The sequence below is a fragment of the Podarcis filfolensis genome (assembly GCF_964270895.1).
Source record: "Podarcis filfolensis genome assembly, chromosome: 8".
Taxonomy (NCBI): domain Eukaryota; kingdom Metazoa; phylum Chordata; class Lepidosauria; order Squamata; family Lacertidae; genus Podarcis; species Podarcis filfolensis.
The window spans coordinates 13,964,394-13,981,095 of NC_139611.1; the positions used below are offsets into that span (position 1 = coordinate 13,964,394).

Genomic DNA, 16,702 nt, shown 5'->3' on the forward strand with positions numbered 1-16,702 from the left:
TGCACCTCTTGCCAATGATGCAAAGCCATTTTTGGAAAGCCCTGGTAAAAGGGTCTGCTGTGCACACCGAAGGTCCCAGACTCAATCTCCAGCATTTTCCTGGCAGATAAGGTGTATCAGTGGCTACTAGCCACAGGGGCTATGCTCTGCCTCTGAACCCCAGTTGTTGGAGGCCGCAGGAGGGGGAGTGTCGCTCTTGCGGTCAAATTCTGCTTGCAAGTTTCCCACAGGCATCTGAGAACAAGATGCTGGACTAGATGGGCCTGATCCAGCAGACTCGTCTTACGTCCTTGTCTCCAGGTAGAGCAGGCAATGTCCTCTGCCTGAAATCCAGGAGGGAGCCGCTGCCAGTCATTGCAGGCATTATTGAGCTAGGTCTGCTCCCAATGTTTGTCTTTAAAGCAGCTCTTAATTTACTGGGACTGGACGCTTCAGGTGGGCTGTGGCTCAGTGGTAGAGCATCTGCTTTGCATGCAGAAGTAATAATAATAATAATTTATTGTTTATACCCTGCCCATCTGGCTGGGGAAACCCAGCCACTCTGGGCAGCTCCCAACAGAATATTAAAAACACGATAAAACATCAAACATTAAAAACTTCCCTAAACAGGGCTGCCTTCAGGTGTTTTCTATAAGTCAGATAGTTGTTTATTTCCTTGACATCTGATGGGAGGGCGTCACTACCGAGAAGGCCCTCTGCCTGGTTCCCTGTAACCTCACTTCTCGCAGGGAGGGAACCGCCAGAAGGCCCTCGGAGCTGGACCTCAGTGTCCGGGCTGAACGATGGGGGTGGAGACGCTCCTTCAGGTATACAGGACCGAGGCCATTTAGGGCTTTCAAGGTCAGCACCAACACTTTGAATTGTGCTCAGAAGCTTCCAGGTTCAGTCTCCTGAGAAGGGCTGGGAATGTCCCCTTTCTGAAATGCCGGGAACGAGTTTTTGCCTGTGAATGTAGGCAACACTGAACTAATTGGACCAGTGGGTCCGACTCTGCAAGGCAGTTGCCTGGTGCCACCCAGAGACTTACAAGGCAAACAGGTTTCTCAGGACCGAGGTGATTGATCTGTGCTATGGAGGGGAAAGGCTTCAGGTCTGGCCTCCTGACATTCTGTGCATTAATGGTCAGAGCGGAGAACTGCCTTGGCTCTTTAATTTGGAGAGGGTCTGAGTCCCGTTTCTGTCTTCTCAGGGCTACGGGGACCACAAGCCCAAGTCCTCAACTGCAGCTCAGGAGGTGAAGACTTTGGATGGCATCTACACAGAACAGGTAAGAAAGAGCAGGTAGTGGCAGCCAGGAACCACCTTTTGAAGCACCTCGTGGTTCCAAACCTCCTTCTGAAAGTTTCTTGGGTCCCCCAAAAAAGGGGGGAAAGAGTGTCCTGGCCTGGCAACCAACCCCCCTGCCCCAATCTACTGTATTGGCTGAATATAAGCCACACTTTTTTCCAAGTTCCAGTTGTGAAAAGTTAAGTGCGACTTATATTCGAGGGCTGTCGGGGGGGTGGGACAACAGCGTCCATCCCGACCATGTATCCCAAGTTTGCCAGAAGGGGGAAGGCCACCAGCAAAGTGGCACAGCTCCCCCCCCCCCCCAGGAAGCAGCACAGGGCAATGGCACACAGCCCGTCTGCCCACCCACCACTCCCCACCCCTACCCTGTTCAGGGCGGTAGTGTCGGGAGGCGGGCTGCACCCGCAAATCTTGAATTTTATAGCTGCAGCTTATTTGCAGGCACAGCTTATATTTGGGGCAATGCGGTAATTCTCTTTTCAAGTTTGTGGCTGTCCGTTGCATCTTGTGGGAGGGAGGGTTGCCGATGGCCACCGGTGTGGATCGCATTAAAAGAGGGTTGGACCAATTCATGGAGCAAAGTAAGGCCACGTTCTACCTCCCACTATTCCTCTACCTGTTGCCAAGAAGCCACAGGAGGGAAAAGTTGCTGCTTTTGCACTCGGGTCCTCCTTTTGGGTTTCCCTTTGGGATGGTTGCTGAGAACAGGATGCTGGGCTGGATGGGCCTGATCCAGCTGCAGGGCTCAACTTAAGTTTCCTATGATTCCTAAATGGAACCTCCCTGGACAGTGGCAGTGAACCTTAGAATGGCGAAAAACAAGAGCATAAGAAGGCTGTTGCTTTCACATCCTATCGGGGCATCTGGTTGGCCACCGTGAGAACAGGGGGCTGCACTAAGTGGACCTGATCCAGCTGTAAGGCTCTTTTCTTAAGCAGGTCCACTTGTCAGTGGCGATCAAATGCATGAAATAGATGGACCCTTCCTATCCAGTTTACCTCCAGATGCCACTGACTGAGAACCACAAGTGGGAAAGGCATGGGTGCTGTTTCTCTCTGAGGGCCCTACGTGCGGGCTTGGCTTTGTGCGGCCTCTGGCTGGCCGCTCTCGAGAACTTTGGATCTTCCTAACACCCCTGCGCTGTCCTTTTTCACTTTGCTCAGGTGGCGATGGGCTACGCCCACTCCCTCGCGATTGCCCGCGACGAGAGCGAGGCTGAGAACGAGAAGCTGAAGAAGCTGCCAGAGTACAACCCGCGCACGCTCTGACCCACGCGGGGGCCTCTTCCTCCTCCTCCCCGCCGTCCCACACCCCCCGACAAGGCAGTCGCTGCTCCCGTCGTGTGCAATGGGGACATGGGATCCGTACGCGATGGGGAGATTCCAGGCACCGGCACTCGTCTCCTTAGACTACCCAAGATTTCGTATTTGATAAGCAATTTGAAGCTTCCAGCTACCAGTTAACATTGACTTCCCTGCCCACCCTGCCCTTTTCCCTAAGACAGGTTGCTTTGTATTTTGGTTTCTTTGGTGGGGGGGGCATGGAGGTGGGACATTACGTCAAGAGAGATCTGCTTCTTCTTTTGAGTTTCGATGAAAATGGCAGGACTGTTTGTCCAAATTCGCCCATTTTTTTTCTGTTTTCCTTTCCCATAGCCGATACTTTAAGCGGCAGACCAGTAACCAGCATTTTGAGAAGGCTAACCCTTCTTTCCCCCCCCCCCACCCTCCCCTGCAGCTGGAAACGATTTCCTCCTTTGTGGAAGGGGCCATCTTGTATATATATATTTTTTGTTCCCAAGAAACCTCGAGGTCTCTGCAAGAAGGCTGTCCTTAAAGTATCTCAGATTTTTTTTAAAAAAAGGGTGCCTGCTGCACTACAGATTTCCACAAGCTCGAGGCTTCTGCAAAAGATTTTTTTTCCCCTTAATTACGTAGATTTTTCTGTTGATGAGGTGCCTCCCGTACTGCAGATTTTCATAAGCTCCCCACCTGCTAAAATGGGAGTGGGGAACCCTTTGATGGCGTTGCGGAACTGCAACTCCCATCAGCCCAAGACAGCATGGCCAGTGGCCAGAAGCGATGGGAATTGTAGTCAAGAGTTCCAAAAGGCACCTCAGCCGACTGCTCCTGTCTTGGGAGTGTTGTAAATACCAGGCCAGTCCACCACACGGGGGCGCTGTCACATTCGGCAGCCTCCTAGCGAATGGTTGAATTTATTTGCAGAGCCCCAGGAATAAGAGGGGGGAGCGAAGCAGGAGGAGCGACCCTTGGTTTGAATTGGGGGGGGGGGGCCTTTTGTTTTGTTGATAGAGAATTCAAAGTCCTGATTCAGCTACTTGGATGGAAGGAATCTCCTTCCTTCTCCCACTCACTCCACTATTTCCACTCTTCTTAACCAAATTCTATGTGAGCCTCATGGATCCTTCTGGCAAGGGAGAGAGAGTTTATCCCCCCCTCAAAAAACAGTCAGGGCCACGCTTGCAGCTGGTGCAAGTTGCAAGGGTGTCCCTCATGTACGTTGCAGATACCCATAGGCTTCACCCCCCCCCCATTTAAAACTGCTACAGTTCCCGGTTTTAGGCGCCTTGGGTGGGGGTGTGTGTGACAGTTATGCAAAGGTGCTTTGGGATGACTTAAAGAACCTCTCGGCCTCCTCGATGAAATATTAGTTGGCCCCCAGATTCCTGTTACAAGTCTATTAGTTCCTTCTCCCTTCTGCGGCCGTGTGTTGTGTTGGAGAAATTTTGGTGCCTTTGAAACAGAACTTGCCTCCTCTCTGTCCCAGCATGAACTCCCTTTTTTTCTAGCAGTAGGTCCCCTCTTCTCCCCCCTTTCCCTTCCTTGAATCTGCTAGCTCTCTGTTTTTTTTGGGGGGGGGGTTTAGTCCCATACCACGTTAACATTTGCAGGTTCAGAGTTCTTGAAAAGGTTGGGGGCTTTTCCGGGATGCTGGGTTAGAGGGAGCAACCCTTAAATTTTTTCCTTTTTGTTTTTTGGGGGGAGGGTGGGGAAGAAATAGGGGCTGTACATTGCATTATTATTTGTCTTTTTTATTTTAAGAAAAAAAAATGGATCTAAACCTACACCTGAAGTGTTTGCTTTTGTCTCCATTCCTGTTTGTCTGTCTAGTCAAGTTACATACCTCATACAGAAGAGATTTTCTTTCATGGCCTTTTTCACCTGTGCAAAAAAGTGGTTCTGTTTCTGGAGCTGCAGGGATGTGTGTGGTACATGAGGACATTTCGAGGAGAAACCTAACTGGAACAGAACTTCGGGGATAACGTATTTGCAAGGGTCAGGGTGGGTGGGAGAAAGAGGAAACAGACCCTCCCTCTGCAGCAAAGCGTGACATTACTCTGTTGTTAATACTTTTTTTTAAAAAACCCTGGCTTTTTGCTTCCAGACCTAGACAGTTCACCTGTTCTAGTGTCTCCGCCTCTGGTCCCTTCTTGTCCCCACTCTCTTCATTGTGGAGGAAGAGCTCAGAGATAAAACGAAGAATTTTGGGTTTAAATCTGGTGGGGTATGTTCCTAGCCTAGTCATGTAACTCCTATGGTTTTTCTTGGGGTTTTTTAATATATATTTCTCAAAATAAATGTTTAAATAAACGACAACATTGCGTAGAGCTTTATGCATGTAACAGCAGTGTAACTTGATGCATAATTCAGCTTCACTGGCTGCCTAAGAGTTCTAGCATTACAAGAGAGAGAACTTTTCCCTACCCACTTTCTCTGTGCCATGTACCTTTTGTCATGTCACTTCAGTCTAGAGCAGTGGTACTCAACCTGTAGGTCCCCAGATGTTGTTGGACTACAACTCCCATCATCCCTGAGCTCTGACCTTGCTAGCTAGGGGTGATGGGAGTTGTAGTTCAACAACATCTGGGGACCCACAGGTTGAGAACGGCTGGTCTAGAGGATTATGGAAGATCATGTATGAATTAGCTCACCTCTCCCCAGCACCAGCATCCAACAAAAGACTTTGCTCAGCGCTCAACTTTTCTCCACAAGTTTATTCAAACGCTCCTTAAAATGCAAGCGAAAAACATTTGCGTGCCTTTTTTTGCAATCATCAAAAACAGAGGTATAGACTGCAGCCATTACATAATTCATTAAAAAAAACAAAGAAATGTATGCTTTTCACACTCCTTATTCTGCTAAGGCTTAGAGAGGTGTAGCCTCTTCACAGTGCCATGGGGGCAGGGGGAGATCCTCGGCACAGAAATTTTTGGACTGACCCCCTGCCCTGTGCATCGGCCCTAAATCTGGGTCCTTGAAGGATTGCATGCTGCGTAACTTAGAACTGGCTCTGTGTCTCTGACCTGCCTTACACTGAAAACGGGCACTCAAGCCCCTTTCCGTCCTCCCCAAAAATCCCAGCTTTAAAAGATAACAGGCTAGAGATCTGTGATCTCATTTGAATGCCTGGATTGTTCCTGAGCAGCAAACATGGTCTCTTCATCTGGCTCAGACTGCAGAGTGACATACCGGGGGAATGAAATGCGTGGGTGGACCTGGGAGCGTGAAAAAAGGGTGAGCAATCAGCTCAGCCCTTGAAGTTAATCAAAAGTCCTGGGCAAGACAGGAACCGTACGCAGTTCCCCGGAAAGTGACGATTCTGCAGATAAGCATAAGCTACACAGCAGCTGCCCTGGCATCTTCCTCGCCTGCAAGGAGGGCAGGTTGTGGATCTCTCCACGCTCAAGGGGTCATGTTCCACCACTTGAAGAAAAAGGCCTTGCGTCGGACGTTGGTGCCACAGTGGACCTCGCCGAGACTCTCGTGGTAGGTTTCGTAGTCGTCTATGAAGGTGCAGGACAACCCCAGCGGCTCCAGCAAACGGCGGACCTCCTCTTCCAAGCAGCACTGCTCATGGATGATGGGTCCAAAGGGCTTTGGGATGCCCAGGTATTTTCCCAGGACAAGCATGTTCACCTGCAAATGAGACATGGGATGCCTGTGAGAAGGGGACTCTGAAACTGCTATGGGCATTTATAACCCTTTGCTCCAGAGTCTTCCTCGCAATATCCACTCGCTGGAAATTACCGTATTTTTCGCTGTATAGGACGCACCTATGATAAGATCAAGGGAAGTAATAGTGCCACTGTATTCTGCTCTGGTCAGACCTCACCTGGAGTACTGTGTCCAGTTCTGGGCACCACAGTTCAAGAAGGACACTGACAAACTGGAACGTGTCCAGAGGAGGGCAACCAAAATGGTCAAAGGCCTGGAAACAATGCCTTATGAGGAACGGCTAAGGGAGCTGGGCATGTTTAGCCTGGAGAAGAGGAGGTTAAGGGGTGATATGATAGCCATGTTCAAATATATAAAAGGATGTCACATAGAGGAGGGAGAAAGGTTGTTTTCTGCTGCTCCAGAGAAGCGGACACGGAGCAATGGATCCAAACTACAAGAAAGAAGATTCCACCTAAACATTAGGAAGAACTTCCTGACAGTAAGAGCTGTTCGACAGTGGAATTTGCTGCCAAGGAGTGTGGTGGAGTCTCCTTCTTTGGAGGTCTTTAAGCAGAGGCTTGACAACCATATGTCAGGAGTGCTCTGATGGTGTTTCCTGCTTGGCAGGGGGTTGGACCCGATGGCCCTTGTGGTCTCTTCCAACTCTATGATTCTAAAATGCACCTAGTTTGGGGGGGGGCGGGGACAAAAACAAATTCTGAATCTCAGAAGCTAGAACAGCAAGAGAGATCCGGCTTCTGGGATAGCCGCTGAAGCCTCTCCCGGGCAGTGGGATGAAGGCTCTCCCTGCCCCGAAGAGGCTGTGCGCGGGTAAGCTGCCCTCTGTACCTTCCCCCATCTCCCGCAAGAACCGCGTGCTTTTTAAAGGGAGCACGGTTCTTGGGGGGCTTTTCTGAGACGGGGGACAGGGCCGCGCACTCTGTCCCTCCCCCCCCCTTCCCGCAAGAGCCGCATGAAGCCTCCGCAGGGCAGCGGGAAGCCTTCGTCCTGCTGCCCTACGGAGGCTTTGCGGGGGCTATCCAAAAGCCAGAATAGCTATATAACTTGCTGTTGAAATGGAATACACAGGATGAGACGGTTAAATCAGCTATGATTAAATGGGCACAAGACATTGGTCATGACATTATGTTTGCTGACTGGGAACAGTTATGGACTACCGGTATAAAGTTTACGGCATGTAATGCCTTAAGAGAGAACATTATGAAAATGATTTATAGGTGGTACATGACCCCAGTCAAGCTTGCAAAAATCTATCATACGCCCAATAATAAATGCTGGAAATGTAAGGAAACTGAAGGTACTTTCTACCACCTTTGGTGGACGTGCCCAAGGATGAAGGCCTTCTGGGAAATGATTTATAATGAAATGAAAAAGGTGCTTAAATGCACTTTCGTGAAGAAACCAGAAGCCTTCCTCCTGGGCATGGTAGGTCAATTGGTGTCAAGGAAAGATAGGACGTTTTTTATGTATGCTACAACAGCAGCAAGAGTACTCTTAGCAAAGTATTGGAAGACACAAGAACTACCCACACTGGAAGAATGGCAGACCAAGGTGATCGACTACATGGGACTGGCGGAGATGACTGGCAGAATCCGTGACCAAGGGAAAGAGACGGTGGAAGAAGATTGGAAGAAATTTAAAGTTTATCTTAAGAATTGTTGTAAAATTAATGAATGTTAAAATGTCTTGGGTAACGCAAAATAGAATTGCAGTGACAAACAATTGGATATGAGAAAAAAGATTTAAAGAAAGTGCTATAAGAAATTGAAATTAGGGGTTGCTGGAATGATTTAAAACAGGGATGCAGAAAGGGGAGGTATGGGGAAGTCGCTGAAAGAAGGTCTAAGGAAAGAAAGGTTAAGAAATTATACGTGTTTATATGTTTGTTTGTTTATGTATTGTGTTGTATTGTCTTTTAATATGTGTTGAAAAACCAATAAAAAATTTATTAAAAAAAAACAAACAAAAGCCAGAATAGCTAGAGAGAGCGCTGTGCTGGTCTAGCTTTGCGTGAAGCCTCTGCAGGGAACGCGGAGCCTTCATCCCCGTGTCCTGCGGAGGCTTCTGGGACAGCCCGCGAAGCCTCCGCAGGGCAGCGGGATGAAGGCACCCCGCTGCTCTGCGGAGGCTTTGCACAGCTAAGCCCCAACCTAGAACAGCAAGACAGAGTGCTGCGCAGCGCTCCCTCTCATTGTTCTGGCTTAACTCGCTCCATAAAATGCACACACATTTTCCCTTACGTTTAAGGAGGGGAAAAGTGTGTCTTATAGAGCGAAACATACAGTACCCAAGTAAAGTGTTGACATAAAAAAAAAATGGGGGGGGGTGGGAGACGCTGTCATTTTAAGAGCAGCTCCAGACAGGAATTTTTTTTGGGGGGGAGGCCTACCTTGCACAGCATCAGACCCTTGGAGTCATCCAGTTCAAAGATTGTCAGCAACATTCGCAACCCTATTTGTAGATGCTGCACCCAGGACCTCCATGACAAACATTCTCTATCATTGCCCTAACTGCTGCATCTTGCCAACCAGGCCACCCCCTTGCCCCATGGAAGTGTCGGGCACTTGAGGCCACTGGGCCAAATCTGGCCCCTTAGGGAGAAAACCGCATCTGTGGCCAGGGATCTGTGTGGTGGCTCATTACAAAAGGACCTTCTGAGCAGAGCCTTACTATGTCCGGGAAGTAAGCAACAGCTTTGCTGGGGCTGTAAGGAGAGCGAGTGAAGAGCTGGGGGATGTCGATGATGTCCTCCTCTTCCAGTTCCAGCTCCTCTTTGAGGAGGTCTCTGTTCCAGTCAATGCATTTCTGGGGAGTGAGAGAAGACATGCCTCAGAGAGAAGAATTCATTGCATCACTACAAGTGAAGGCACAATGCAGTTAAAGATTTGACAGGTGTGTCAATGGAGTCATGCTCCTGGTGGTATTTCCTAACACTGCCACAGACTGCATGGTGTGTGTTTGTGGCCTTTCACATAAACGGTAGCTTCTGTTCCATAGCATACCACCAATTTCCCAACAGTGGGATCCTTGGCACTTCAGTCTCTACACCAGTTTTTGTGCCTTCTCAGATTCCCTCTAATTGCCCAGTTCGAGAGCCAGTGTGGTGTAGTGGTTAAGAGCGCTAGTCTCGTAATCTGGGGAACTGGGTTCGCGTCCCCGCTCCTCCACATGCAGCTGCTGGGTGACCTTGGGCCAGTCACACTTCTTTGAAGTCTCTCAGCCCCACTCACCTCACAGAGTGTTTGTTGTGAAGGAGGAAGGGAAAGGAGAATGTTAGCTGCTTTGAGACTCCTGAAGGGGAGTGAAAGGCGGGATATCAAATCCAAACTCTTCTTCTTCTTCTTTCCTCTACACTGACTAGCAGCAATGACTCTCCAGGGTTTTCAGATGCCCCACTTAGAGATGCCGTGCGGGACTGAACCTTTGACATCCCACATGCAAGGCAGGTGCTGTACCACTGAGCAATGGTCCTCCTCCTTAGCTTGTCTCTTTTGACCAGACTGACACTCAGTCCCAAGCATGAAGCCTTTCCTGACTTTCTCAGTTCTACAAGCTTTCCTCGGAACCTCTGGGCTTCATCCTAGTCCCTTCCAGCCTACTTCCTCTTCACCTGCCATTCCCTTTATCACTTCATGGGTCTTCATCCCCCACAAAGCCACTCCTGTCTCTAACACCCCATGAACTCATCCCAACTCAAATGACAGTTTCCCTTTCCCTTACTGCAAAGATTCCCTTGCAGCTTGCGTGCATCTCTGCAACAGCCTGTCTGTGCCAGGGAACTTCTCTGCCACAAGCACAGGGCAGGGAGCCTGTCGCTTCCTCCCTGTGATCTGCAGATTTCTATTCCAGCACAGAGGAAAGGATCTATATTGTATAGCGGTTAGGGTGTGGCTCAAGGACCCTGGACGCCAGAATTAAAATCTCCACTCTGCCATGAACCTCACTAGGTGAACATCCATCAGTCAGACTCGCCATCACAATGAATATCATTTAGAAAGTGTCCAGGTTCATAATCAAATGACTATGCGGGAGAAAGGGGTGTGACAATTACCTGGTAATACTCATTGATGCTCCTCAAGGATTTGTCAGCCAGGATTGTTGTTATTGAAATTTCTTTGTCGTCTTTCCCTAGCCCTGTAATAAGAATCAGGCGGCTGCTTCATTCATGGTACGACTTTTATGTTCCCCACCGCCACCCCTTAAATTACTGGTTCAAAATACATGTCCTCAGTTCCATACTGCACTGTAATATTTAGCTCAGATGAGAGTCAGGTAAATAAGACTTGGGGGGGGAACACATATTTGGCCCCCAGGCTTGAGGTTCCCCACCCCTGATTTTGAGCAAAAAACAACAACCCCTTGGACAGAGTGAGATGGGGTAGTTCAGTTGTGAGGTTTAGCTTCTTGGGGCCTTAATGAGAAGTATGCAACTTCCTGCCCAGACTTCATGTCGGCTCCTGCAGAGGAGAAAGGAGAACCACCTTACCATCAAACATCATGGCATCGCCGTACCCCTCTTGCTCCTTCTCCTTCAGAAGCTTGTAGCAGCGACTGGGGCTGGCCAGAAGCAGGCGGAAACCCTGGAAAGGAACAGAGGGAATGAAGTGAGACAGGCTGCAAAATGTACTTGCAGCTCAGGGGTAGCCAACATGGTGCCCTCTGGAACTGCAGCTGCCTACCAGCTCCATCAGTACGCCGGCTGAGACCCTACCTGCTCGCATACTGTCTTGCCAGAGTGGTGACCCGGAAATGACAACTAATCCAGAATGCGGCAGCTAGACTGGTGACTGGGAGCAGCTGCCAAGACCACATAACATCGGTCCTGAAAGACCTACATTGACTTCCAAGCACAATTCAGTGTTGTGGTACTGACCTTTAAAGTCCTAAATGGCCTCAGCCCAGTATACCTGAAGGAGCGTCTCCACCCCATTGTTCAGCCCAGACACTGAGGTCCAGCTCCAAGGGCCTTCTGGTGGTTCCCTCACTGCGAAAAGCCAAGTCACAGGGAACCAGGCAGAGGGCCTTCTCGGTAGTGGCGCCCGCCTTGTGGAACGCCCTCCCATCAGATGTCAAGGAAATAAACAGCTACCTGACTTTTAGAAAACATCTGAAAGCAGCCTTGTATAGGGAAGTTTTTAATGGTTGATGTTTTAGCGTGTTTTTAATATTCTGTTGGAAAATGGCCAGAGTGGCTCGGGCTGGCCCAGCCAGTTGGGTGGGATATAAATAATAAATTATTATTATCATTATTATTAACTAAGTTGCCAACAGCTTCTGTTCACTGCCTTTTAGACTGGTGGGTTTCAAAATATGAGGGAATAAATATCCTCTGAGTAAACAGGTTAAAATGCACTTGAAGGCTGAAAGCAGTGGCCAGGGTGTACCTGTCAGGAGCTGGAGTCAGCAACAAAACACCCATTGTCAGGGGTGTTAACTCTTTATTCAAAGAAACCCAAACAGTGGTCACGACAACTCTTGCCAGTAGGATTGAAGTAGCCTTCCCACCACTCCCTAACACTCCCCTGGGTCCTTCCCAAGTAATCTCAGATTCCTTCACCTAGTTTCTCATTACTCCACCGTTTTTATTTCTCTTCATGTTCTGGGAGACCAAGGGGGAGAGGAGCCACTCATGGCAGCAGGGGGAGGCTCCCTGGGTTCTTCTGCAGCCAGCCTTATCTCTGTCTCCTGGCGCCTCTCCTCTCCCGCCTTTGTGTCTGGACTGCTCTCTGCCACAGCCTCTTCCTGCTCACTAAACCCTGTTGCCTCTTCACCTTCCGGCACCTCCTCCTCTCAGTCCACTTCATCGTCTCCCTCTGCCCACTCATCATACCACCAATCCCCTGGTTCTGAGCCTTCTTCCCTTCTCCAGTTAGTGCCTTGCACATAGCTGTCAACTTACAGATTTGAAAATAAGGGACCAGCAGCCTCGAAAATAAGGGATCAGCAGCCAAAATAAGGGATTTTCCGAGCACAAGTATGTTCAACTTCTGAGCCCTTCCGAGCCAAAGGCAGAAAGCCCAGTCAGCAGCCAAACGAAGCCTCAAGCGGTGGTTCCCACAGCACAGCAACCCGGCAAAGGGGATGCAGCAAGGAAAACCACCGTCACCTCTCTGCTGGGAAGCGCTGAGCAAAGGCGAGTCCCCAGGCAATGCAGCCAATTTGATCGGCACAAGGCATGCAAGCTTCACCCCCCAGTCGTTCTTAGACTCCTTATTGGGTGAGCAACGCAGCCAAGCAACACAGTTGGAGCCTCCCTCCTCCCTGGCCGGCAGGGAGGGAGGGAGGGAGAGGAGCTGCTTCCTTTGAAACCTGGGAAATTTAAGGGACATCATCAATAAGGGACAGCAGCGGGACACAGTGCTGGGATAAGGGACTTTCCCGCCAAATAAGGAACGGTTGACAGCTATGGCCTCGCACCATCCCTCTGCATCCATGGCAGTACCTTTCTGTCAGAGGCTGGGACGAAACACATGAACTCGTCCACATGCCCCACCAGCAGCCAGGCAGAATACAGTTCGATGGGCGATTGTACTTCCTGGGCATAGAGGAAGTCCCGCACAACTTTGACCATCTTGTCGCCGTGAGGCCTAGGAAGTAAAGAGAGGCAGAGTTTAGGGTTAGGCATCCATTCCAAAGGCAAGGACTTTGCCTCCGTGAAAGTACTATCCATCCCAATCTCATATCCGCCAGTGCCTGGTCCATCAGGGCACACCAAGTGTCCTCAACAGACTTCTCATCCATCTGCCTCCTTACAACCAGCCCAGATTTTTTAAAAAAACAACAACAACAACCATATGATAAAAAGAACCGTTTTATCTTTTTATCATATGTGGTGGTCTTGTAGTAAGGTTGAAGCTTACTGGGAAATGATATATAATGAATTGAAAAGGATGTTTAAAATAACCTTTGTAAAAAAGAGAGAGAGACCAGAAGCTTTTCTTTTGGGAATTATATAGGGACAGAACTACCTAATTTATTTATTTATTTATTTATGGCTATTAGCCCATAAAATATGTACAAACATAAAAACACAGAGACATAAAAACAGATATATCCGACAACAGAATATGTATAAACATAAAAACACAGAGACATAAAAACAGATATATCCGACAACAGAAGGTGAACACCACGATGCAAGGGTGGGTCATTGAGCAGAGCCAAGTGACAGCTTGGGGCCAGGAGAGCTCCAAGGGGCAGATCACAGAAAAGGAAAACTGAAGACGAACTCCGACATGCACTCTCATCATAACAGTCCGATTAGGTTTGATGTTGTTGTTGTTTTTTGGTGGTTTTTGAGTGTGAGATAACCGCATTCAGAAATCTCGCCACCTGCAGAGTTACAGAAGGATCTGTATCCTGCAAAAGCAGTGCGGCGTGTGACTCAACAGGCCTGCCAACCAAGCGCAGTAAAGCAGGACCCAGGAATTTAGCCCTGGCTATGCTATGTAGGGGACAGTTGAACATTATATGTGAAAGAGATTCAACAGTTTCCCCGTCACACACGCATAGCGGAGACACCAAACCCTTGGAAAATCTGTGGTTCAGCAGGTTCGATGGAAAGACATTGAACCTTGCACGAATAAATGCAAGTCGGTGTGGTACTGATGAAAGAGATGACATGTATGATGGAAGGCAAGTGGTGGGGTTATTCCGTGATACCTGGGGGAGCAGACACCCCCACCCCTGGCGAGGTTGTGTTGATTTTCAATGTCCGCTAAGCTTTGCTCAATAAGGCTTTTGGCTGAGCGTAAGTTCATCTTTAAGGAGTCCGCTGGGGAAATTCCGATGCTCAGAAGTTTGGCATGGATTTTTCCTACCCAGGGATTGACAAAGACGTCCCGCCAGAGGCACTGAAAAAGGTAATGGTCGGGAAGCCTATGCCAGCTGGACAGCCAATAGCCAAAGACTCGCTTCCAGATGACAGTCTCCAATGATGCAATCCTTAACTCCATACGTATGGCTGCATTGCTCACACACATGGGGAGTTTCAGAAGGCGACGGAGAAACTGATTCTGCAAGAACTACCTAAATTGTATAGAAACTTACTCATGTATGTGACTATAGCAGCAAGAATGTTGCTCGCCCCAAAATGGAAAGAAGCAGAAGTCCCAGCAAAGGAAGAATGGATACAAAAACTTATGGAAGATGCAGAAATGGCATAATTTACCAGAAGAATAAGAAATCAAGATAGCAAACTTTTTATAAAAGAATGGAAATGGTTTCGTGAATATTTACAGATAAACTGTAGGCAGATAAGAACATTGGCAGGGTTATTGTAATAATCTGCAGTTCCATAAGAGTAGATAATTAGATGAGAAAATTAAATGAATTTGAATACACAGAAGGTATTTAAAAATAAATGTAAGGAACCACAGAAAGGGGGCGGGTCAAACTTTGAAATGCTAAAACGATTGTAAAATTTATGAAACGTATAAATTCAAAAAGTATAAACAAACTTTTTTAAGAAAACCAGCCCAGATTGACCAATGATATGGTTCAGGATAAAGCAACTTTCTGTGTTCCTCCTCCTCCCTTCCCACTGTTGCCTGGGCTAGAGTGAGACATGGGTGAAGAAGCAAGATGAAAGGGAGACGAGAAGGAGGTCCAGAGGGCTCTTGCTTGTGCATGTGAGTCCTTGTCAGATGCTTCACCACGCCAGCGCTTTTTCTCCCCCCCCCAACACACACCCTCTCCACCTACATGGGTAAGGCACTCCCGATGATGACCCTCCCCAGGGGGTACTCTTTGCCCCTGACGGTCACTGGAGGGCTGACTTCAAGGTTCCCAAATGAGTCCAAAGTGGAGACGCTGTTGCCTTTGCCTTCTGCCTTCCGGGTCACGTAGCCAAAATCAGGGCCCTGGGGTGGGGAGCAAAGGGCAACAGAATTAGGAGTGATCTTGGCGACAAGGCTGCCCCTCTATGAAAATGACCTTGTGTCCATTGCATTTGAAACACAGAAGCTACAGGGTGGAGTGACGCAAAGGGGTGTTTGTGTGGGCGATTCAAATTGTATACAGCCGGCTGCAAAATTCAATTGCCAATAGACAGATCCTGCAGAGTGTATGGCACAAAGCGGAAAAAAGAGGGCTAATACAGATTAGGTAGGCAGGTAGATGCATGCATGCATTATCATTATCCTAATCATTTTATTAATCGCCTTCTGTGCAATTTTCTCAAGACAATGCACTTCAGAAACAGCAAAAAAGCCAAAGTTTAAAAACAAAACAAAACAAAACAGCAGATACTAATGATAATTTATTGTTTATACCCTGCCTATGTGGCTGGGTTTCCCCAGCCACTCTGGGCGGCTTCCAACAAAGTATTAAAATACAGTGGTCTGTTAAATATTGAAAGCATTAAACATTAAAAATATTAAAAGATACATTTGAAACAAGCCTAAAACCCTAATAAGTGGACGCTCATGGTAAATATGCATTTATCCAGCTGGGAAAGGCCGTTGGAACAAAAATGTCTCCCATGGTTTCCGGAAAGGGCAGATCCAGTGGGGAGGAAGATAAAAGGAGCAGCCACAGTGAAGGTCCTGCTCTAAATCACATCAGAGTGGGCTTCCGAGATCTTTGGAACCCGCAGGAGAGAATATCCTGCAGACCACAGTAATCTACCAGGTCTCTAACACATTCAATCATTTTTTCTACCACCCTTCAACCAATGATTGTAGGGTGGTTTACAGCATAGAAACACAAAAACGGACTATACGGAGATGGCGGAATTGACAGCAAAATTAAGAGCGCCAAAAGACGACGTGTTTGTCGAAGAGTGGAGATCCCTTTAGGGGCTATCTGGGAAAATATTATAGTCAAATGAAATGGCAGGGGGGACTGGAAATATACCGTAAGTAAAGGAATGAGAATGATAAAGGAATGTAAATTAGTATATATGTTATAGATTAAGTATTACATTTATGGCAGTAGATAAAGGGTTTGAAAAGAAACATCATGGAAGTAAGGATGGGAAGTCAAAACCGTTAAGTTAAGAGAACATTGTATTGAAACTGAATAGAACTTGTTCAAATTGTATGAAAAGCAAAATGTTATATTTTAAAAACCCGCATAAAGGGAATAATATAATAACAAACCAGTATCGGGGCAGGCAGACGGGGGTGCAACTGTGGAGCTGCCTTATCACTCAAACCCTTCATGCAAATTGCACTATTGCAGCATTAAAAAAAACAACAACAAATTCAAAGGTTCTAATTTGAAGGCAAAATAAGGCAAAGGCGGGAGGGGTTCCTACCAGAACTGCCTTAAAGGGAAAGCCGTCCAGCTCTCTGTTTCTTGGGGAGTCGAAGACCACGGGAAAGGACTTGTGTGGCGCTTGCGTGTAGCCGATCTCCATCTCATCCTGGTGCCATTAAAGAAAACGGAAGAAATAAGACATCTGCGCGGGCAGAAGAAAGGAGTGAGGAACC

The 16,702-nt window shown here is 48.0% G+C and overlaps 2 protein-coding genes across 6 annotated transcripts in view; one reads left to right on the top strand and one right to left on the bottom strand.

Moving 5' to 3' along the window:
* The window catches only part of RCC2 (regulator of chromosome condensation 2), a 34,124-nt gene extending 29,206 nt beyond the window's left edge, over positions 1 to 4,918 (top strand). For all 5 annotated transcript variants that reach the window (XM_083628739.1, XM_083628740.1, XM_083628736.1 and 2 more), the window contains 2 exons: positions 1,190 to 1,267; positions 2,454 to 4,918. In XM_083628739.1, coding sequence (XP_083484865.1) covers positions 1,190 to 1,267; positions 2,454 to 2,558 — 183 coding nt within the window. In that variant the 3' untranslated portion in view covers positions 2,559 to 4,918. The remainder of the gene's footprint in view (positions 1 to 1,189; positions 1,268 to 2,453) is intronic.
* Positions 4,919 to 5,288: 370 nt separating this feature from the next.
* Positions 5,289 to 16,702, bottom strand: part of LOC310769388 (protein-arginine deiminase type-3-like) — a 33,045-nt gene continuing 21,631 nt past the window's right edge. The window contains exons 10-16 of the mRNA XM_083628690.1: positions 16,528 to 16,635; positions 14,973 to 15,130; positions 12,712 to 12,856; positions 10,756 to 10,849; positions 10,321 to 10,403; positions 8,940 to 9,074; positions 5,289 to 6,227 (exon numbers count right to left, since the gene is read on the bottom strand). Of these exons, the coding sequence (XP_083484816.1) occupies positions 5,994 to 6,227; positions 8,940 to 9,074; positions 10,321 to 10,403; positions 10,756 to 10,849; positions 12,712 to 12,856; positions 14,973 to 15,130; positions 16,528 to 16,635 (957 nt within the window). The 3' untranslated portion in view covers positions 5,289 to 5,993. The remainder of the gene's footprint in view (positions 6,228 to 8,939; positions 9,075 to 10,320; positions 10,404 to 10,755; positions 10,850 to 12,711; positions 12,857 to 14,972; positions 15,131 to 16,527; positions 16,636 to 16,702) is intronic.